This window comes from Suricata suricatta, chromosome 6 (genome assembly GCF_006229205.1).
Source record: "Suricata suricatta isolate VVHF042 chromosome 6, meerkat_22Aug2017_6uvM2_HiC, whole genome shotgun sequence".
In the NCBI taxonomy this organism is placed as follows: domain Eukaryota; kingdom Metazoa; phylum Chordata; class Mammalia; order Carnivora; family Herpestidae; genus Suricata; species Suricata suricatta.
In genome coordinates this window covers 123,494,506-123,516,890 of record NC_043705.1, presented here as the reverse complement: position 1 = coordinate 123,516,890, position 22,385 = coordinate 123,494,506, and the positions used below count along the sequence as shown (strand labels likewise).

The 22,385-nt window shown below is 42.9% G+C and overlaps 2 protein-coding genes and 1 long non-coding RNA gene across 4 annotated transcripts in view; 1 reads left to right on the top strand and 2 right to left on the bottom strand.

The window, feature by feature from the left end:
- The window catches only part of PDZD2 (PDZ domain containing 2), a 276,820-nt gene extending 271,117 nt beyond the window's left edge, over positions 1 to 5,703 (top strand). For both annotated transcript variants that reach the window (XM_029941041.1, XM_029941043.1), the window contains 2 exons: positions 1,516 to 1,650; positions 2,829 to 5,703. In XM_029941041.1, coding sequence (XP_029796901.1) covers positions 1,516 to 1,650; positions 2,829 to 2,995 — 302 coding nt within the window. In that variant the 3' untranslated portion in view covers positions 2,996 to 5,703. The remainder of the gene's footprint in view (positions 1 to 1,515; positions 1,651 to 2,828) is intronic.
- Positions 5,704 to 12,073: 6,370 nt separating this feature from the next.
- LOC115293595 lies at positions 12,074 to 13,032 on the bottom strand. The gene is made up of 3 exons (XR_003909515.1): positions 12,876 to 13,032; positions 12,672 to 12,789; positions 12,074 to 12,215 (listed from the first exon to the last, which is right to left on the bottom strand). It is a non-coding gene; the product is annotated as an uncharacterized LOC115293595 (long non-coding RNA).
- Positions 13,033 to 14,281: 1,249 nt separating this feature from the next.
- The window catches only part of GOLPH3 (golgi phosphoprotein 3), a 49,186-nt gene continuing 41,082 nt past the window's right edge, over positions 14,282 to 22,385 (bottom strand). Inside the window, exon 4 of the mRNA XM_029941040.1 lies at positions 14,282 to 16,205. Coding sequence (XP_029796900.1) covers positions 15,781 to 16,205 — 425 coding nt within the window. The 3' untranslated portion in view covers positions 14,282 to 15,780. The remainder of the gene's footprint in view (positions 16,206 to 22,385) is intronic.

Sequence of the window (22,385 nt, the reverse complement as noted above, 5' to 3'; positions counted from 1 at the left end):
GACTGCTTTGCAGGAAAGGGCCCTGCCATCTGCTGAACCAGAGAGAAACTTCCTGTCCAGATGCCTCCGCAGGCTGGCGGTATTCGCAGCCTTCTAGAAAACCAGAGCCCTGCCCAGTATGAGGAGCCAAGTCAGCAGACCTTGTTGGATGCACCTCTGTCACAGCACCGTCTCAACTGCTTATACTTGCAATGGGACCGAGAAACTTAACTTGTCCCAGAAAGCCACTTGACACTTAATCCCAGTGGCTCCCGGAGTTTTAAAGACTCATGAGCTGGGGATATGGAAGGCTAATCCTGTCGTTTATAATCATTAAGTATTCCTGTGGCACATTCAGGGTCTCAACTGTATTTTTTCAGATTCCTGTTCCTTAAAATGCCCCTGCCCGGGGCTCCACCTGAATCTGTGCGGTCACTCCTGACACACAGTGCGAGCATCACAGGGCTGATGCGGGAGGCTACGCGTTAGCACCACATGGGAAGCTTCTTAAAATCCTCCTGCCCAGCAAATTCCCCGGCTCATTTCAATCATGACCCTGAGGGATGGGGGGGAAGGTGAGGGCCAGGGCCAGCGACACTCTGTTTAAGGTTCCCAGGTGATTCCAGTAGAATCTGCCAGAGCCAAGAGCCACCGTAATGGGCCTGCTTCCCTTTGAACAGCAAGTGAAACATCACACTGCCCCCGTTAGCACATGTGTCTCACCCCTTGGGGGATGTGGAATCGCCTTCTTTCTACCACACTAATGGCCAGACCTTCATGTGCAAAAGCAGGGATGCTGGCTAGCTTGGCCTCAAACCAAAGGGGCAGTTTAACCTGTGGTCCTTCCCCCGCTGCCCGGACAATTCAGTGCGCCTTCCATTCCCCTCAATGTCCTCCCCTGAGAAAGTGTGTAAATAAGAGAAATAAAAGGCAGGCTTACAATCTCTGTGCAGATCCCCGCTGTGGGTTTCAGCCAGGCCTGTCCACACTAGCACGCAGAGCAGGCGCGGGGTTGTCATGGAAACAACCGCCCCCCCCAGCAGAGAGAGGGGATGGCAGTGAAGGCAGCTGCTGTGTGATGCAGGCACCTGACAGTAGCGTGCGTGCAGGAGAAGGGAAGGAGCCTGGCGCCCCCGGGAGCTTCAGAGTCCATGATGGCGGTCTCACACGGGGTCTGGCGTTTGGGTGTTGCAGGGTTTCGGTGTCCAGCTGTGACACGCTGCTGCCAGGGTCAGCAGGAGATTGAATTCGATTCCCCAGGCATGACTTCACGGTGACCCACAGCAAGTGGCGTGGGGCTTGCCGGGAGCAGTTTGGCTCCTGCGGGTTTCTACTCGGGCACAAGAGAAGGTGCTCAGAGCCCCGAGGTGCGTACAGAACAAAGCCACGAGGCCCATTCCAAATCTGGGAGACCACCCCCAACGCTGGTTTCCAAGGTAGTTGGGACTCCAGGGTGCTGGGGGAACGCGTTTAGGGGACTGGACAGGAGGTGAGGGGTGGCCCTGTCATTCTCATCCTCCTGATCGTCTGCTACAGGGAGAGGTGGATCTTCCCACGATGCTCTGTGTGTTGAAGTGCTGAAGACCTCCGCTGGCCTGGGACTGAGTCTGGATGGAGGAAAATCCTCGATGGCTGGAGATGGGCCCCTGGTCATTAAAAGAGTGTACAAAGGTAATGCCCTTAAAAACCCAGTGGTCTGTTTTCTTTCCACGCAGGACAGTCAGTGCCTTCCATCTGGAAAATGTTCTTACTCTCTGTGACATGCGGGGTGTACTGTGTGTCTGCCCTGTCGTGTTCTACACCTGTGAGTGCAGGTCCCCCACATGACAGTCCTATCCGGTACTGTTGCTATCCCCGTTTCACCAGAGAAGACCGGGCCACAGGGGACCACACGAGCCCCGAAGGTCACAAGTGCAAGTGGCTCGGCCGCAGGCAGTCTGGTTCCAGGGTCTGCGTCCCACCCCCTGTTCTGAAGTAGTATTAGCTGTAGCTGACGTAAACCTACCGGGCTGAGTGAGGCCAGCAGGGTTGCCAGCCAGGGGTCATCAACGTGGACCAAGATCCCATTCATTTAAAATCGCAAAATCTAGGATGGGAGTAGAGATGAATGAAACATGTGGTAGGTCTGAGGTCTATGATCCTGAATCGTGTTAAGATCTTGGACAGCTCTCAAAAAAAAGCTCTTCAGGTTCCTGAGCTAAACAATTAAAAGCATACTTACAGGGGAGGCTGGGTGGGTCAGTTAAGCATCTGACTCTTGATCTGGGCTCTGGCTCCATGGTGGGCTGTGCTGACAGCACGGAGCCTGCTTGGGATCATACCTCTCTGCACCTCCCTTCCCCCTCACTCTCTAACATTTCTTTAAAGTATAATTATACTACCAATATCAGTATATATAAAAATATATACTATATGTAATATGCTATTGTACCATGATAGTTAATACTAACACTGATACTGTTAGTATTAACATACACCTATATACTCCTAGCTCATTATACAGAAAGCTGCAGTGTAGAAATACATCAGGCTTTGTAAGTAAGCTCCACAGTCCCTGGTTGGCAGTCATGGTATGATTATTGGATAGAAGTGGACCCTGTTTTCCTGCACTTACTGGCCATCTGGATTTTAGGTACTAATTTGTAGTTCTTTATCTAGCCTGCTATTCCCTGTTAATTAAATATGTTGAAGATGATGTTCTCCTAGTCCACTGCTTATGTCCTTTAGGAGGAGGGGAGGGGGTTACAGATTTGAATATCTGTATGGGTAGATGTGCTGTGTAAGTTTGTTTCCTTGGTATCTGACTACTGTGCAAGTGCCCAGCCATCAGTCTGCATTTACTCTCACAGGGGGCCCAGCTGAGCAAGCGGGAACCATAGAAGCTGGAGATGAAATTCTCGCCATTAATGGGAAACCCCTGGTTGGCCTCCTGCACTTTGATGCCTGGAATATTATGAAGTCTGTCCCAGAGGGACCTGTGCAGTTAGTCATTAGGAAGCACAGAAATGCTTCCTGAAACCGTCATGAGTACTGACACGCAGTGGCCATGCTTGTTACATTTTTGAACAAGCATCTCCTTTTCACAGTTCCTTTACTTGAGCAAATCAGAGTAACTTCTTCAAACGCCGGGTTCCCAAAACAACCCAGGAACACGGATACAGGCAAAGACTACAGACATCTCCACGTTTTGACATTGACGTGAAGCTGACCTCGGGAAGCCTTCGACCTTGACCACCTAGGCTAGGAGGGACCCTTTCGTTCCAGTGCCTGTCCCCTCCGCTCATGTTTACCGATGGGGATACGAGACGTGGCGTGCCCTTTTTCATCTGAAACAATTACCTGGACCTCCTTGCCTCCTCTCGCACCGTACCCACTCCTGGCGGTTAGCGGGGTAACCAGGTCCCAGGGGGCGACACAAATGTCACAACTAAAAGGACTATGGTTTTATATAATTTTGTAAGTAAATAACAGTGCTTTTAGGCACATTCAGTGGAAGGAGCTGTGGGTCTGTATTCTTACCATGAAAAGAAAATGAGACTAAAATGAAAGAAAAGATCAGTTATGACCTAACAGTTAAGCTGAGCTCAGGAATTACCAAAAATGAAAAAGTACAGAAATACAGAAAGTGATATATTTTAGTGAGTGTAATGTGCAATGTATGGATGCAGAGTTCAACTCGGTCAACCATCAAGTGCTGATCATGATCTACAAGTGTAAGTCATAAGGCTATTTTGCAGAAATGCCATTCTGATAAACCGCACTAACTAGCCATGAACTTTGCTGCTTAGAGCGAGCAGAAAGTTCCAGCTCTGAAAGCACCTTGCATCTAGTTTGGAACTTGTCTTGAATAAGTGCTTCGATTCAAGACCAGTCAACACAAGAGTGGGCAGAAAGATCATAGTCACTGGCTTGCCATTTCTCTATTTTATGCACTCCAACCACTAATTTAAGCCAAATTTTTAGAAATCTTTTTAGTACCCTTGGATTTATAAACATAGGCATTACATTTACAATCCAAATGGAGCAGCTTAAAAACAATCCTTTAGGGGACTTTCGTTTGGCTGGCTGTTTGTGTTCCCTTTTCCCAACAAGCTTAAGAAACAGAACCTCTCTGAAGCATTGGACCTCTTCCTGACCCGGGTGTAATATGACGGCTCTGCAGTGAGTAAAGTGTTTGCGGGTTTTGTTTTCCTGTTTTGCAAATTCTTCTTTTGCCAAAACCGTTTCCCTACAGAGAACTGCTGTGGCTCCTACTGCCTGTGACGCTCGTCCTGACTGCTCTCCTTTCAAAGCATGACTTGTTTGTGTGGCTGTTCCCATTCAATGTGCTGTTCCCGGTCACAAAACTGGCTTTTCTCCTTCTATAGCACCTTCTTTTCTTAAATTCCAAACCTTCACCAGCTACATTTACCAAGATGTAAAACGAAGAAAATGGAGAACAAGGGTGAGTCACTCTTTGAGGTTTACGTAAAGCAGAACTATGTAGTTACGAACCAGATCCAAGGGTGACACCGGCCAGCGGATCGAGTCCCGGAAGTATGGGTGAGAATCAGAAGCTGCCCGCGGGAGGACGCCGAGGTTTCGTGTCGGGACTTCTAGGAACCTGCAGCTTGGGGCTGTGGCTCAGAGAAAAGAATAGAGGTCACTGTACCTGCTCCCCCGATCCTAGAGGTGCTTTCTCACCTTTGTACATCACTTTTCCAAGTGACTGATCCCAGTAAATCTCTGTCAAGTCGGCCCACGGGGCCCTCAGACAGGAATGAAGTGTCTGGCTGGTGTGAGCCCAGATTTCTCCTTTTCCCCCCAATAGGTTATATACAAAAGAGAATGCCGTACAAGAGTTAGCTTCTACTTTTCACTACAGTTCCAGGTAGGAAACTATAGGCAGTCAGTGCAAGGTGCATGCTAGATTGTTTTTAAGTCTCTGGGGTCAGTTTTGTGGTTTCTGCTTTCTTGCCTAAATGGTAAGAGAATACTTGCCTCCCCTCTTCTAGCTGTGCCTACCGGTAAGAGACTCACAATCCTATGCGAACAGACAGGAATTCCTAGAGAATGTGGAGCAATGGGACAGTCTCCTTCCACGAGTCCCTGGTCGTTGTTTCTGAAGAGTGTAGAGGGCAGACCTTTGGCTCACTCAACTACGTTAAAGTCATCAGCCATTTCTAGATCTTGTGAGTTCCCTGGTCAACAGTTGGAATTTAAGGGAGAAAGCAAAAGGCTAAATATCTCTGACCCTTAGAAAGCTACTTCTTTGTCTTCAGTGTTCAAGGCATGACTAGTGTTTCTGATTAGTCTAATCCCCACACTTCCTAACGTGAGCACTAATGGTTTTCTAGTATCCTACTAACACTTTCATTGTTTGGGGTTTTTATTTAACTCGTCAGTCACCCACAGTAAGCTATGAGGGTGAACACGTGTTACAACAAGTAAATTGTAGTTGAAAGGATATTCTGTGAAGGTTGAAGTAAGTCGGGTTTCATTTCTGTCCTTCCACACATCTCATTTGATTTTATGGTTGACTTAATTGGCACCACACCTGTTGTATGATAATATACATTACCTTTTATTTATGTAAAATAAAATGCCTTATATATTAAAGAGTAAGTGCAATAATATGAAATAGCCTGTACATTTTTAAAATGTTGTTGCCAAGTTATGTAAATCCACATCTCTGTAAACAACCTTTTTTATGTAATTTTAAAAAAATAAACACTCTGCTTACTACTTGGTTTTTTTTGTTTGTTTTAGTTCTGCCATCTATAAATTAACCTTCTGAAATATAATGATAAAGGGCACCTGGGTGGCTCAGTTGATTTAGCATTTGGCTCAGGTCATGATCCCAGAGTCATGGGATTGAGCCCTGCTTTGGGTTTGGAGCCTGCTTGGGATTCTCTCTCCCCCCCTTCCTCCTCCCCTGCTTGTGCTCTCTAAAATAAAAATATAAAAATATCAAGAAATGTTTTATTATTACTTAAATTATTACATAAATGAGCAGTCCAAAGGCAACAGAACTAAAATCAACAACTCTTGGGGCACATGGGTGGCTCAGTTGGCTAAGTGTCCACCTTTGGGTCATGATCTCATGGCTTGTGAGTTCGAGTGCCGAATTGGGCTCCGTGCTGATGGCTCAGAGCCTGTGTCACCCTCTCTCTTTGACCACCGCCCCCCTACCTGTTCATGCTCTCTCTCAAAAATGTTAAAAAAAAAATTTTTTTTTAATCAACAACTGTTACATGGCCACACTGAGGCTCTGACACACCAAAGCCACTCCAGCTAGGAGACCTTATACATCCCATGCTTTTGCAAAGTTCTGACCTTCTGCATCTTATTTTCCTTCCTCCCACTACTTGAGTCTTCCAATTTCCACAAGTCCTCTCATCCTGTCTCCCCATCAGAAGCACGCTCCCCTTCACTTCTGTTAGACTAGACACCATGGTAGCCTCGGCACCCCTGTCCCAGCCAAGCCTGGATCCTTCCTTCCACTAGCCAGCTTGTGGTTCCCACTCCTCTTCGTAGAGGAAGTCCCACAACCACACAGAATGCTGCTGCTATGAATTCATGGTTTCCAGCGACAGCTGGACTTCCAGGCTACTCAGCAATTGCTTCCTTCTTGGTTCTTTTCTTTAGAGGGACAATTCCTCATTTTCCTCAAAACCACTCGCCTCCCAGCACCTCCAGCGACCCCATGCTTGGATGATCTGGGATCCTACTTCACAGAGTAAAAAAAAGTATCAGTTTACTTAGTCTCTTTTGATTTTAAGATGCAGACACCAACCAAGAATAGCACAAGAAAGACGACGGCATGTCACAGAAAGGTAAAAATGAGAGCTGGCATATGACCAGGCCTCTGAGACTGAGCGACGGGGTTCACGGTGGTCAGGCAGTGCCCTCCACTGGGAAGACTCGCCTGCTACCTGGGGCTCCTGGCGGCTCGGTCGGCTGAGTGTCTGACTCTGGGCTTCGGCTCAGGTCATGATCTCACAGTTTGTGGGCTCAAGCCCCACACTGGGCTCTGAGCTGACAGCACTGAGTCTGCTTGGGATTCTGTCTCTCGCCGTCTCTCTGGCCCTCCCTGCTCGCGTGCGCTCTCTCAAAAACAGACCATCCTTCTATTTGTTCTCCCTCTAGCAGTTGGTGGCCTGATCACCAACTCTTCATACTTTTTCTTTACTTAGAAACCTTATAAATACCATTTTGTCCTTGGCTTCACTCTGTATCATAGAATTCTCTGGACTTACAGCTGCCACCCAATTTTCTCCACATGTACGCCAAAAGTCAGATGCCAACCGGCTCACTCCTCCTTGGGTAGAACTTCTACCCAGAGCGAGCTTATGTGTTCACGTAAATCTTTTCTCCAACACCCAAATACAAAGAGGGAAACCTGTGGTTTAATATAGAAATAACCCATTCTGTAAGTGCTGGAGGCTACATACCAGGTGCAATACAATCCAAGACCCAACCGAAGGCAGTGAAATGGATACAGTGCTCTCTAAATGAGAGAAAGCAAAAGTATGAAATGAGAGTCCGGAAGAATGCCGCGGAAGTCTTAACCTGGAGAAAGGGGATGACAGGAGAACGTGGGCCCCAGAAAAAGCAGGAAGCACCCAGAATTGGAACCATTTACACTCAATGGTAAGGAGGGTGAGGTTGAAGAGGGCGGATTGTTTTGGGTTTTCCAGATACCTGGGTCAGCCTGGGAATCACAAGGGTCTGATCTGAAGGGAGCCCCTGCCAGACAGGGCCCTACCACAAAGGGCTGAACCACTTCCGTGAGGGCACAGCTGCCACAGCCCGCCCACCCCGTGAGGGCTCCAGCAAGTACCACTGCACACACCCCCTCCCAACCTCCCCAGAGCAGCTACCGGAATGAAACAGGATTAAAATTGGCCACTATCCAGCCTTCTTCCCTCATCCTAAAGGATGAACTGAACAGACTTAAGTGCAGAGACCTAATATATCCACTACCGACCAACCCTGGGCAAAGAGCAGGCTTGGACAGGACCCCCACCAACAACAACTTGGTTCAGCAAAGTCCTCATGAAGACGAACTGGGAACAGTGGAGGGAGGATGTTGAAAAACGATATGCAAAAGGTGAATAAAAAAATATAGTGTGGAGGAATACCTTGGGCATCAGTAGATTATAAACTCAAACTGATTTGTATTCTCTATGTACTCAGAATGTAGCTTCTAAGAAACAAAATCAAAAAAGAAAAAACCAAGTGAGATTAATATGGATCTGGTGTAACTAAGAACAGAAACTGAAGAGACCACCTTACCAACCTAAAGACCCATCAGATGCATCAAGTCAAATCAAATTGCAGAAACCCAAGGCAGTGACATTGAAGATAAACTTGAAAAATGCTTAAAATACAATGGAAATGGACAAAGAATATTCATAAATGAAATAAAAATCCTGATGAAATGTTAGGCAGTAGAATCTAGTAATACATTAAAGAAAATACTAAGCCTAAGTGATGTCAATGAAATGTAATGTTAAGAAATCTTTAAATGTAGTTCATTTTATTAGTAGGACTAAAAAGAAAAAAAAACTATGAAAAATTATAAAAGACATCAATAAATACTTTTTTTCAAAGCTTGCATCATGCTGTTACTTTTTAGAGTAGTAGACTACATTCAGAAACTGTAAGACAAGAGAGTCGTAATTTAACCAGACCACATCCAAACTAAAAACAGCTCTGGGCATCTCTGCAGATGCAGGCAAGATGGCCGAACGGTGATGTGTGTTTTAGTCTCCTGACAGCTCACCGTTCTCTGCTCCCTGCTGCCACCACCCCACCCCACCCCCGACACACAGCAACTATATAGAAAAAACATGTACACCAACACAAGAAGGTATGAAAGTACCCCACAAACCCATCATATACAAACAGGCAGGGATAAACTACTAACAGCAAGATGTGTGCAAAGCAGGCAGCGGAGACACCGGGGCCTCTGAGAGCCCCACAGCAACCCGCCCTCCCCACCAGAATCAACATCCTCTATGGGGAGCAAATCAGATCTCAGAAAGTAATCTGCCCTGTCTCTTTCCACCGCACCCAAACAGAAGAGGAAGGTGTAGAGAATAAATACAGTTAGAAGAGCTATCCTGACCCGCACCCCTTGTAAAACAGCAGCAGAAGTAATTTCATGTAAAAATAGGCAACAGAAGATAATCCGTCATTATAACAAAGAGGCTGTGGTGCAAACACAACCCCTACAGACAACGAAGCACACCAGAAAGCCGTGCTCAGGAAACCAGTGAAAACTGGAACCAAATGCCTCAAAACAAATTAAAATACATCAAGAAAATGACATAAAAATGAGTAAGATACACTGAAATTAGAAAAATAATTCAGAAATTGGTTATTAAAACTCAGTAAAAACAATTTCAGAAAAGATGAAACTAGAATGGTAACACTTAAGAGAAAGAGAAGATAAAAAAGGGTAAGAGGCTTAGAGATCAACAGTAAAGAGAGAAAAGAGCCCAAGCAGACGGACAAATATCAGGAGCTGTAGTTACCAGTCCCCAAGGAAGAAAACCTAAACCAAGGGACAGAACACACGCTGAAACTGTAGTTTTCCTGAAAATGAGAATAAAAAAAAGATTTGACACTACATATTGAAGAAATGCACCAGGTACTTAGAAATACTGACCGGGGCGCCCGGGTGGCTCAGTCGGCTGAGCATCTAACTTTGGCTCAGGTCATGATTTCACAGCTCATGAGTTTGAGCCCCGCGTCAGGCTCTGCACTGACAGCTCAGAACCTAGAGCCTGCTTCAGATTGTGTCTCCCTCTCTCTCTCTCTCTCTCTCCCTCCCTGGCTCATGCTCTGTCTCTCTCTCAAAAATAATAGGCATTAAAAAAAAATTTTTTTTAAGGAAATACTGACCCAGAACAAGCAACACCCAAACACAGTGTGGTAACATTATTGGGGGGAAACCAGGGAGAAAGGTCCTCTGGGCTCCAGGCAAAAAGAACAAGGCATTCATGAGGGAAAGAAAATCATATTACAATCAGAGTTCGACAATAATGCTTTATGCCAAAAAAAAACATACTTAACACACTAAAAAAAACAAAATCAAAATATGACCTAGAATGTTATCCAGACAAACTGGCTTTCAAATAAAAAAGCTTCAGATAAATGGTCATCAGCATACAAACACACAAACACTCGGGGATTATTCTTCTCACAAGAAGAAGTCTTCCTTTCTGAAGACTCCACTAACAAGTGAGCAAGACAACCGAAATGACAGGACAATGACATAAGGAAGGTAGTGAGCAAGCACTAAATATGCTTTTACCTGAAGAGTTAAGACCAAAGTAAGAGTTAAAAGGAGACTATACTATATAATGATGCTGTTCTTACAATGTAGACACAGCTCAAAGTGGGGCACTGACTTGTACACTTAAAAATGGTTAAAATGGTCAATTTTGTTACCACAATAAAAAAAGGGAAAAAGAAGTAAGTACTTCGTAAGTTTACACTGACACTTTCCATTTAAATATATAACTACAGGGGCGCCTGGGTGGCTCAGTCAGTTAAGCAGTCGGCTTCAGCTCAGGTCATGATCTTACAGTCCATGGGTTCAAGCCCCGTGTCGGGCTCTGTGCTGACAGCTCTGAGCCTGGAGCCGCATCTGATTCTGTGTCTCCCTCTCTCTCTGACCATCCCCCGTTCACGCTCTGTGTCTCTCTCAAAAATTAAATAAATAAATAAATAAATAAATAAATGTAGAACTACAAGGTTTTTACTACCTTCTGTCTTAAAGCTGTACCTCCAAGTTTTCCATATCAAGAATCCTAGTTCTCATCAAGGAAAGTGATGATGATAAAAGAATATTTCTATTAAGTTCATAATACTTAATGAATCTTTAGAGAATGCTAATGAACCAACTCTATTTTGAAACTTGGTAAACAAAAGGTAGAATTTAGGGGACCCCTGTGGCTCAGTTGGTTGAGTGTCCAACTCAATTTCAGCTCACGTCATGCATGATCTTATGGTTGTGAGGCTGAACCCCACCTTGAGCTCTGACAGTGTGAAGCCTGTTTGGAATTTTATCTCTCCCTCTCCGCCTCTTCCCCACACACCCACTCTTTTTCTTCTCTCAAAATAATAAACATTTATTTAAAAGGCAGAATTGGGGCACCTGAGTGGTGGCTCAGTCAGTTAAAAGTCCAACTTCGGCTCAGTTCACGATCTCACAGCCTACGAGTTCGAGCGCCAGACTGGACTCTGCTGTCAGCAGAGAGCCCACTTCAGATCCTGTCCCCTTCTCTCTCTCCCCTCTGCAGCTCATTCTCTCTCTTTCAAAATAAATAGACTTAAAAAAAAAAAAAAAGACTTTATCCTCTACTTTTCCTCTACGAATATTAAGAGGTAACAGCAACGATACAAGCTGAAGTGTTTTATAGACACTTTCTAGCTAATAAGCATAAAATGGTGAGAATTAAAGTATCTCCCCTCTGCAATCCCAATAACTCACTGCTGTGAAAAAGAACTGCCCAGCAGAGATTAAGAGCTCCCTGACGAAGGAACAACCCCCACCTATGAAACAGTGTTGCCCCAACAAACCTGAACCTGACTGTCTCTAGATCCAAGTGTCAATACCTGGGAAGTACACAAGATAGAAAAACACAGGAAACTGCACCAGGTGGATACACCAGCAAAATCCAAACTCTGGAAAACTCTACAAGTGATCCAATTTCATCGACAAATTATTTTGCAAGGGAAAAACAAGAGATGGGTGTCAGAGGGAGACCTAGATTTTAAGAGAAACCTGGGGCACCCGGGTGGCTCAGTCAGCTGAGCGTCCGACTTCAGCTCAGGTCATGATCTTGCGGTTCGTGAGCTCGAGCCCCACATCAGGCTCGCTGCTGTCAGCCTGTCAGCACAGAGCCCGCTTCAGATCCTCTGTCCTCCTCTCTCTGCCCCTCCCACTCTTGGACTCTCCCAAAAATAAACACTAAAAAAAAAAAAAAACTTATAAAAAGACATTAAATGAAAGATTGAAAGGGGCACCTGGGTGGCTCAGTCAGGTAAGCATCTGACTCTTGTTGTCCGCTCAGGTCATCTCATGGTTCATGGGTTCAAGTCCCGCCTCAGGCTCTGCACTGTCAGCATGGGGCCTGCTTGGGATTCTCTCTACCTTTCTCTCTCCCACTCGCAATGAATAGGAAATTACTCAAGTTGTCAGTCATCTTGATCTGGATGAAAGCGAAATGGAGCAACATTATCTGTAAATATATATAACAAGGAAATACAGGATGGAGAGGCCTTAGAGCTGGAATTAAACGTCATAAATACCTCACAGACTTGTGACTACTGGTTTCCATGTTCTGGGGGCAAGAGTGGCCATGTCTGGCAGTCACGGACCCTTGTCATCACCAGGCTGAATGTCATTATTTACTGGTCCTATACTGCCACTGAACCAAACACCAGCCCCTTTCGTTTTCCTATGGGTGATGACCGAACTCGGAGGTGATACTTAAAATTTGAGTACTGGATCCGTCTGTTCACAAGCAACAGGAAGAACTGCATGATGGATGTGTCTGAGACCCCTGGGCAATCCTGCTTCTGCAGATCAGGGGCTTTGTTGGCCACCTGACATCTGACGGTGTCTCTTTCCTCTAAGAGCACAGAGAATTGGCCAACCCTTCCATCCCCAAAAGACAATTTATGTTAAGTCATACCAAGATCCTAGAAGCAAGCAGGAATATCCTTCTATCAGTGAATTCTGGACCACCATGGGAATTTTTTCCAGGCCTGCTCTTCTTGCTGCTGTCTCTGTTAGAGAAAACGAGTCCCCTCCTAGTGCCAAAATAAGAAAGGAAAACTTGGAGTTGGAGGCCAGAACTATTACTCAATCACTCGGGATTAAAAGTTCCAACACTTACCAGGGAACGTGAGATTGAGCAAACCGTCCTCCCCGAGCCTGCTCTCCATTACGTGAGGACCGTAATCGGGGTCTGGGGAGCTCAAGGCGAGGCACAGACCACTTCCCCAGGCACAGCTGTGCCCTCACCGAGTCTCCTCCCTCCTTTCTGCTTGGAGCCTTGTCTAGATCAGGTAAGAGCACTGTTACACATCAGGTTAGTTTAAGGAACACTCAACAATTAAACAATACATGAAGAATTCAAGAAGCAGCAGATTCTTTACACAACAGACTTTTATATAAGTTTTATTATGTTACAGTTCACGGCCTGATTTTTAGGTCCAAGTGGCATAAACCTGTAGAAACACCGCTCCTACCAAACAGCACAATTACTCCCATGGGGTCGTCCCATTTCTCCTTTAAAGAGGACTGTATACAGCAGCATTTTATAAGAGAAATAGTTCTAGATAACCTCGCCCCCCCCCCAATTGTACTCCTGTTCCTCTCCCCTGGCTACAGAAACACGTACTGCACTTGGGGCCACACACAGGTAGAGGGGACTGGGCCCTGGGCTCTGAAACAATGACAGAGGTTTGGGCAAGGCCCTTTTCTACCCTTGAGAAAACAGATGCTGGTGACGAGGTGAAAAATACTTTAGAAAAACATCCATGACCTCACTTCTAAAATCTTTACAAGGAAAAAACAGTATATCTTCATCTGAAAAGAAATTCCAGGATAGAATCAATGATCAGTTCAGTATCCACTTTATGGGGGGGGGGGGGGGAGAATCAAGTTTACATACTTATTATTTACCACCAGTAATGTCGTTTTTGGAGGTAAAGAAGGTTATTTTAAAGGACAGAAAATCTCTTTTTTCCACGCATTAAAAAAATGGAGTCTGGCAAACTACTACCAATGGCCAGCTGCCTGCTTTTGTAAATAGTTTTATTGGTACACAGCTTCATCCATTTATTTGTATTATTGACAGCAACTTTCATTCAAGAGCTGAGTAGCTGTGGCATTATATATGGCTCACAAAACCTAAGTATTTACTATCCAGTCCTACAAGAGAAAGTTTGCCAGCCCCTGCACTGTAAGAAATATTACCACTCTAGGGAGTGCCTGTATGGCTCAGTTGGTTGAGCATCCGACTCTTTGGTTTTGGCTCAGGTCATGAACTCATGGCTTCGAACCCCGCATCAGGCTCTATGTAGACAGTGCAGAACCTGCTTGGGATTCTCCCTCTCCCTCTCCCGCTCCCGCTCCCTCTCTGGCTCTCTGCTCCTCCCCTACTTGTGCTGTCTCTGACTCTCTCAAAATAAATAAATAAATTTAAAAACAAAGAAGTGTTACCACCCTGAACTAAGGCTAAGTAAAAATTAGAAAGAAAGTGATGGTAGAATACAAAAATACAAATGACATGCTTGCTCTGATTCAGGCACTTTCAAGATCATAGTTTATTTATTACTTCAGATAAAAAGATAGTATACATATTAGGGAATCCCTTAAAATTCAATTCTACAGTTATACACCATCTAGTACTTTTGCATTGAATGTTAACCAAAAAAATCTCTAAACACCTGAAAGCCCCACTATTAACATGAACTATGGTAATAAAAAATTTGACATTTAATTTGTTCAATATATAGTATTTACATTATGAAACCAATGCTGATACCATAAACAGTGATAAAGAAATAGTAAAAATAAACTTTAAAAAGCAAAGGTTTATATCCTTACAATGTGCTAATTATCATAATTGTATATAAAAATTAAAACATAGCAGAGCTTTCTGTTACAAAATTCTTAATCATCTGAGTTGTAGTCATTACTTGCTAACAATTTACATGCAATTATCTGCTAAAACTGACATTTGATTTGTTTTCCCCCAAAAAAGTATGAGTAGATAAATGACATTTAATAGCAGACATTAATCTACTTTTGGAGAGAAAAAGAAAAAACTGTACTCAAGATTAGTACTGGTCACAAGCCTCTTCCCTATAAAAATGACAGAAACATTGAAGACCAAAACTAATTCCCAAAAGAGATGAGCAGGCAGAGAGGGCCATGAACGGCACAGCTCGGAAAGTCTCGGGGCCCATCAGACACACCTTCTCTCTTTCCTTCAAGGAGGAGAGGTCTATTTTGCCCTCAAGTAAGATCGACTGAAGCAAGTGAGGGGCACCAGGTGCACAACTAATCAAATCTTGCAAAATACTAAGATGGAGGCGGGTGTGGCCAGAAGGGGTGATTTATATCGAGTTCAGACTATATACAGCATATCTGGAAGGCGGCCCACCCTGATCTGGCTTGTGAAACAACTGGACCTTTATGATTTAATAGTTTAAATCACAACAAGTGTAACAACACAACAGATTTACATGGGAAACAAAATCCAAGGGGCATTTTATATTATTTACTGTGTTGTTTCAATTTAAAAATAATTTTGCTAAGTATACATCTCAACTGAGGTCTATGTATAAAATGTCCTAATAGATACAGATATTTACCTTTGGTGAGTTAAAGGCCTTTTTGTGACTTCTGTCTGAATTGGAGGCAGAATGCTAGATGTACGTGCACACGTGGGAAAAACTCAAGCTGAGGTAATCCAAGAGATGTGCGTGTGCGGACACTGGAGTCACTTTGATAGTCAAAGCGTGCCAGAGTCCCAAAACAGGTTAACAGTGAGGATGGCAACAAGGAATGGACTGCCAATATGGCAGTAAAACTTTTTTTTTTTTAAACAGAAAGAGGAAGGCCTCTCGTACCAGCAGAATCCTGCATACATACAAAAAAGAAAAAGCCACCCACCATTTCATAAAACAAAAGCCAATTAGAGTGTGGAAAGTACAAACTGCAGAGAATCAGAAGTCAATAGAAGAGAACCTACTGGTTTACATGAGAGAAAGGAACCTCGTTCTGAGCGGTCACTTGGTGAACGCGGCCACCACTGCCCACAGGACCTCGTTGGTGCTGGCCTTCAGACACTCCACTTCCGGATCCAGGTCGAGGAGCTGCCGTACTCTCTTGGTGGCCAAATCATACTGCTCGTCCAGAAGGGGGGCGAAGGCATTCTCCAGGACATCGGAGGCGTGCGCCAGGTAAATGAGGGCCAGCAGGCGCTTGTCCATGCGGTGAGGGTCGTTCACCCACTTGTCAAGAACGGCTTCCTGCACCTTCTTGATGAGGCGCTGTTTGATGTTGTTGTTGGTGAGGGGGTGTGTCGTCATGTCAAAAAGCAGGAAGTTCTGTTTCTCTGTGGTCAATACGCCCTTTTCCACCAGGTTTTTAGCTAATCGTTCCCGCACGTTTCTTAACTGATAATGCAATTTTAATGGATTCCATGTCTCACCTAAACAAAAGATTTCAGAAGTTAGAAATGATAGGTTATTATCCTGCTAATTTTATTAAGTGTACTATTAAAATACACAATGAAATTTGGTTTCCACCCGCTCTACATGATAGAAGAAAACCCAACTATTTTTCCTGTCGACGAAACCATGAACCCCTTGAGGGCCAGGCCTTTGGATTCTAAGCAGCTGGCACGTTTTCAGCCACAACAGTTACTCCAAAGACCAAACTGAAAGCAGTCTTCAAACCAGGTACCCTAATGTGGACATGAGCTCAATACTAAATATATTTGGCCTCTCTCCAGCTGTTGGCAAAAAGCAACCAGAGAAAAATGTTTCTTTTCTATTTAAAAACGCCAAGGTGCAATAGAGACAAAAGAAAAAAAAGTTTCCTGATTAATATGCTACTCTAGAAACTGCTAAATAACAGCCTACAAAGCTAAGAAAGCCTGTTTGACAAGGCTATTCTTTGATAACAAATTAATACAAAGCCAATTCTAAAAAGACAAAACATTTTCACCATTTTAATCTGGTCACCTATGCACATTTCCTTTCAAGACAGAAATATTTAAAAGAAAAGCAAACAATTTCCACTATGATAATTTTTTCTCTATAGACAGACTGGAAGGAAATGTGTCAAAATATTCACAGTTTTTCTCTGGAATAAGATGTGACAAATTTTTTTGTACTTTCTATATTTTCGGAATTATCTCTATGGCACATGCAACTATTTTTTAATTTGGAAAAAAAAATACTACAGCAATTTTCCAAACTGAGACATGTTAGAAATTAATCACAGGCACTTTTATTATATGAAATAGCAATAAGGTTGAAAAATGAATGTTAATGTTTATTTATTTAGAGAGAGAGAATCCTAAACAGGCTCTGTGCTCAGCATGGAGCACAACATGGGCCTCAATCCCACGACCATGCAATCATGACCTGAGGTGAAATCAAGAGTCAGATGCTTGACCAACTGAGCCATCTAGGAAGCAGGAATTCCAAGGTTGAAATTTTATAATATTGAGAGAAAGCAAACTATATTGTCTACTACAGAACCCACTATCCACATGGGACTATTAAATTTAAATAAATAAAAAATCCAGTTCCTCAGTTGTACTAACCATGTTTCAAAATGTTCAACAGCCATGTATGGTTAGTGTCTACTGGCAGGACAGCACAGACACAGAACATTTCCATCATCACAGAAAGTTCTAGTGAAGAATGCTGTCTTAAAATATAGTACTATTTGGTTGACCATAAGTAAAAGTATTTTACCATATGACTTACCACTAAAGAATATGGGGCTATAGTAATCAGCCCTGGACTTCTACAATTAGACCTCTGATCTTACATGAATAGAAACCTGGATAAAATATATCAAACAACTGCTTTCCAGCTCTAGTCAAAAGGTAATCCAGAGCTGTGACCCATGACAGAAACCCAAGTGAGCCATACTCTTGCCCAAAGCTTACTATCCGATGGGGCACATCCCAGGGAGCAAAGTAGGACAGAAGACCTCAAACAGAGCACACAAGTAACACTGTGTTTAAAACAGGTAGAAAGAAAAATTTAATTGAAAATCTGAATTAAACAAATTACAGAGAGATCAGAGTTCCAGGAAGGTAAGGCAGCTGAAATACAAAGGCAGAGAGAGTACTGGAAAAGAGCAATGCAGGACAAGATCTCTGAAGAGAGCTTTGCAGAACAAGATCTTAGAAATCAGACAGTGTTCCTTTGAATCTGGTTAAGAACAAAACCACACAAGTTAAGATAAGAAACTCTGCAGGGGTAGGCAAAGAAAAACTCACCCAAACTGTACGTTGAACAACTGCAAGGGTTCACATGGAGCTGTGGAAAGTTTGCGTGCCAACTGGCGTGAGTGGAAAGGTCTCACGGAACATCCAAGACATTCAGAAGGGACTCCAGAAGGATCGCACCTTAGTAGTAGGCCCAAACTAGCCTTTCAGAAAAAGGCTATTCTAGACCTGGCCCAATAAAGCTTACAAACAAACTAATCCACAAGTAACTTCATTGCCTACCCAAACAAATTTCAACATGCTTTAAAGAAAACAACAAAATCCAGCACCCAACAACATAGCATTCACAATGTCCAGCAACCAATAAAAATCACTAGACGTGCAAAAAGCAGGAAAATATGACCCAACAGAAACAGTGAACCAAATTAGACGTACCCAGAAATGACAGAGATGATGGAATTAAAAAGGACTTTGAAATGACAATTATAAATTTCAAAATAATTTAAAGGAAAACTTGAATGCAATGAAGAGAAAATAAAAGCTATTTTTTTAAATAATAAATGATCTGGAAGTGCCATTTTGAATGTATGACTCACTCTATAAAACTAGGAACTTGAAACAAACCTATCAAATAATAAAGGGTTGGTGCCATGAATTATTAGCAAACTGAAGTCATCGCCTGCACTTAAAACAATATTCTTTTTCCCATAAAAACCCAAAGTTCTACAAAAGAAAAATAATCATTGCATTCAATTCCCTTGGTAATTTTGAAAAGGAAAAGAAACATATTTGGGGCCCTATTAGATTTTAAAACCTAGTAGTATAAATGTAATTTAATAATAAATTAAATTCTACTTATTTTCATTTCTCGTGTTAAACAAGCCCATACCTACATTTAGTGTTAAGAAATTAATAAAAGTTCTTGATGAAGTATTATTGCTAACAGGGTGTACTAGGCCAGCTCCGGAGCCAGACCGGTTAGACATGAATTCCGACCTGGTCATCTACCAGCTGTGCAAACCTGGGCAAGCCTTCTCCATTCCTGCTGCCTCATCTGTAACGTCAAGATAACAACTCTGCCCACCTCATTCAGTTACTAGGAGGGTTAAATGAGTTAAAGACATACCAAGTTCTTAGAAAAGGGCCTGGTAACAAAGGTTAGTTATTATTTATTCATGTGCAGAATCAGCACTCTGAAAGAATTTAATGTGTTCACAATGGTCTAAAAAAATCTTATTAGGCACTAAGAATACAAACATAAGTAAGACATTTCCAATTCCGAAAAGTTTTTTAATCAAGTGAAGGAAATAGATTCGTAATATAATTAACAACCCTGGCAAGAATAAGATGCAAAGGACCATAGAAACGATATGAACAAGAAGCCAACAGGGAGTAAGAAGTTACTCGGGTTTGATGTAAGGGACATTTCTAAGGAAGATTCAGGGGAAAGAACTTTCTGGCTCAATCTTGAAATGCAGCAGGATTCTACACCCCATGAAAGAAGAGGTGCTGCATTACAGGCAAAAAAAACAAAACAAAACAAAACAAAACAAAAAAAACCCCCACCAACCAAGCAGACAGGCAGAAACTATACGCAGAATATAATGAGCCCTGGAATGGAGGTACATACACATCTTTCAAAAATGTTACCACTTTCATTTTTTAAATGTACCAACCCACTGTCCCTCCAACTAATGGCTGCCTGCTGCGCCCTTCACCAGACAGACGGGGGTTTGTTTTCTAGCATCACCGGCATGTGGTAGCAGCCTAAGTAAGACACTAAGCTAGCATCGGCTAGGTTGTGTTTTCTGACCTTCAGAAATTCAAATAAACATAAAATGATCAATAGCAAATTTATATAAAAGCCATAAAAATTACAGTTCAACTTTAAAATTAACTATGCTTATAGTAACGTGTCAGTTATCAAACAAGCACTTTTCTCTAGCAATTCATTAGTCAAATAGAAAGGTATTTATTCAATGCCCCGAGAGAGTATCTTGACTAGTTCCAAAAATGGGGGGAAGATCAATCTTGATCAGAAGATCAAGATTATTCTGAGAAGCCCATAGTTAGACTTCTCTTTGCAAACTTAAAAACACAAAATCCCTCTAATGCTGATATAATATGATTTTTTTTCTTTCTCATGGGAAATCAATGAGATTAGCAATTTACAACTTTGTACTGAAGTCATACTAAGGTTTATCCACACTTTATCCAAAATTAAATCTTACAACCAATGAAACAAGTAATGCTTACAAAGTTCCTGTGAGAAATTTCTCAATTCCAGAACACGCTTACAATTTAGTGCTACTACTAAAAATGAGAAGAGCCTAAGCACAGACTTACTTCAGATGAAGCATTCACTCCATTTATGACTGGACCTTCTTCTGAGCTATAGTTTCTGCCTCAGAGGAAGTAACAAAAAGGGACTCAGACATCCTCACCCTTTGCAGCAATTTCTTGGAAAGGGGCAAATCTCCAATAAAAAGGTTATTCAGACTTCCTCAGGTATTTGAAAAATGGAAGAAATCTCATGTGCACAAGGCTGAAAAATAGTGCAGGTAATATGCAGATGTTGTGTACTGCTATTTTTAGCACCGCCCCCCCCAAAAAGGTAGAATAAAATAACTGAGTGGTGAAAGTGTCTTGGCATCCTGACATTTCTGCCATTTGTTTACAAATAATAATAAATTAGGCTAAATCCAAAGAACAAAGGACAGTGGTGAAAACTGGGCTGGGAGGGTAGCTGGATGAGAGAATACACAATAAAGGTTTCCACCTAATTTAAAATGCATAGAATGTATTTGTAGTTCACTTTTTTGTAAAGGGAACTGTGAGAAGACTGCAGAGAGGACACGGCTCTGTATGTCCACTGCCCAACATTACTTCCGTGAGAGTGACACACTGACAGGTTCCTTAATAATTTTGCCGCAAAAAACTTCTATATTCCTTGACTTGTGTTACAAAACCAAAAGCAGCTCTGTTCATACATCTGGCAGTCTAGTGACGCCTTGTGATCAAACTGATTAACTACATGTCTTTAAGATCTCAGAAAGGCAAAAGGGTATTAAAAACATGAAGTAGCTTTTGCCTCAAGCATATGCTTATTTATTAATTTCTAAATTAATGAGATATATAATTGTTTGAAACAACTAGTAGTTTTAGCACGTACAGATGTACAGTGTAAATAACATGACAAACCCTTAGGCACTCCTGCCCCGGGACAAGCAGGGCCCCTGTGCACTCGGGGAGCCACCAGACCGTCACATATCATCGCAACCGCTCTGCAGTGGCCCCCAGCACTGCGGCACAGCAGTGTATCCTGGGAGCCGTGCAGCGATCCCGGACAGCCCCGACCTTACCGCTCCCTCCAACCCCTCAGAACAAGAGCACTTCCTCCCTTCCATCTCATTCTTACCCTTCAAAGGCCTAATCCAAGTTTTGCATCCTCGTCCAATTACAAAGCTCCCCAAATTTCTCTTTTCTCCGAGCTACTGTACTTTCAGAGAACCATACTGTTAAACCTTAATCCGTTATCGAATTATTACAAATACGCAAGTGTTCCCCAAATGGATTTTAAGATTCTTCAAGCGTTCTTCTCCCTCTCTCTCTGCCCCTCCCCTGCTCATGCTGTCTCTGTCTCTTAAAAATAAATTAAACATTAAAAAAATTTAAAAAGAAAAATTGGGGCGCCTGCGTGGCTCAGTCGGTTAGATGTCTGGCTTCAGCTCAGGTCATGATCTCACGGTTCGTGGGTTCAAGCCCTGCATCAGGCTCTGTGCTGACAGCACAGAGCCTAGAGCCTACTTCAGATTCTGTGTCTCCCCCTCTCTCTGCCCCTCCCCTACTCATGTTGTCTCTCTCTCTCTCAAAAATAAATTAAACATTAAAAAAATTAAAAAAAAAAAAAAGATTCTTCAAGCACTTCAAGGTTCACTGGGATTTGCCACCACTCATTACCTGGAAACAACTTAAAATTCTAAGAATTTAAAATTCAACAAGAACTGAACATTTAAAAATGGTCAAAATGGTGTTATGTTGTGTATGTTTTACCATAATAAAAAACATGCTTTTTAAACAAAATCGGCAAGGTACTATCAGCACCTTCACGAGGCAGGAAGCAGATGCTTTCTTAATTTAAAAGAAATGTAGTTTTTTCTCCTCTCACTCTGGATTCCCTTCTTTTAAGCTGAAATTACAGGCCATTCCTAATATGTCAGAAACACATGACTAAGGTGCTACAGGGGATATTCTAGCATTCACGGCCACAGGGTATTGCTTTTTGTTTAATTGCTCTAAGTATCAGCCTCACAGTTTATCCTAATTCTTAATTCAAATGGACACTGTGAATTCCCAGCCCAAATGGACACTGAGAATCAGGCAGCCTGTGGCTGACCCACAGCATGAGTGACAAGGCCAGAG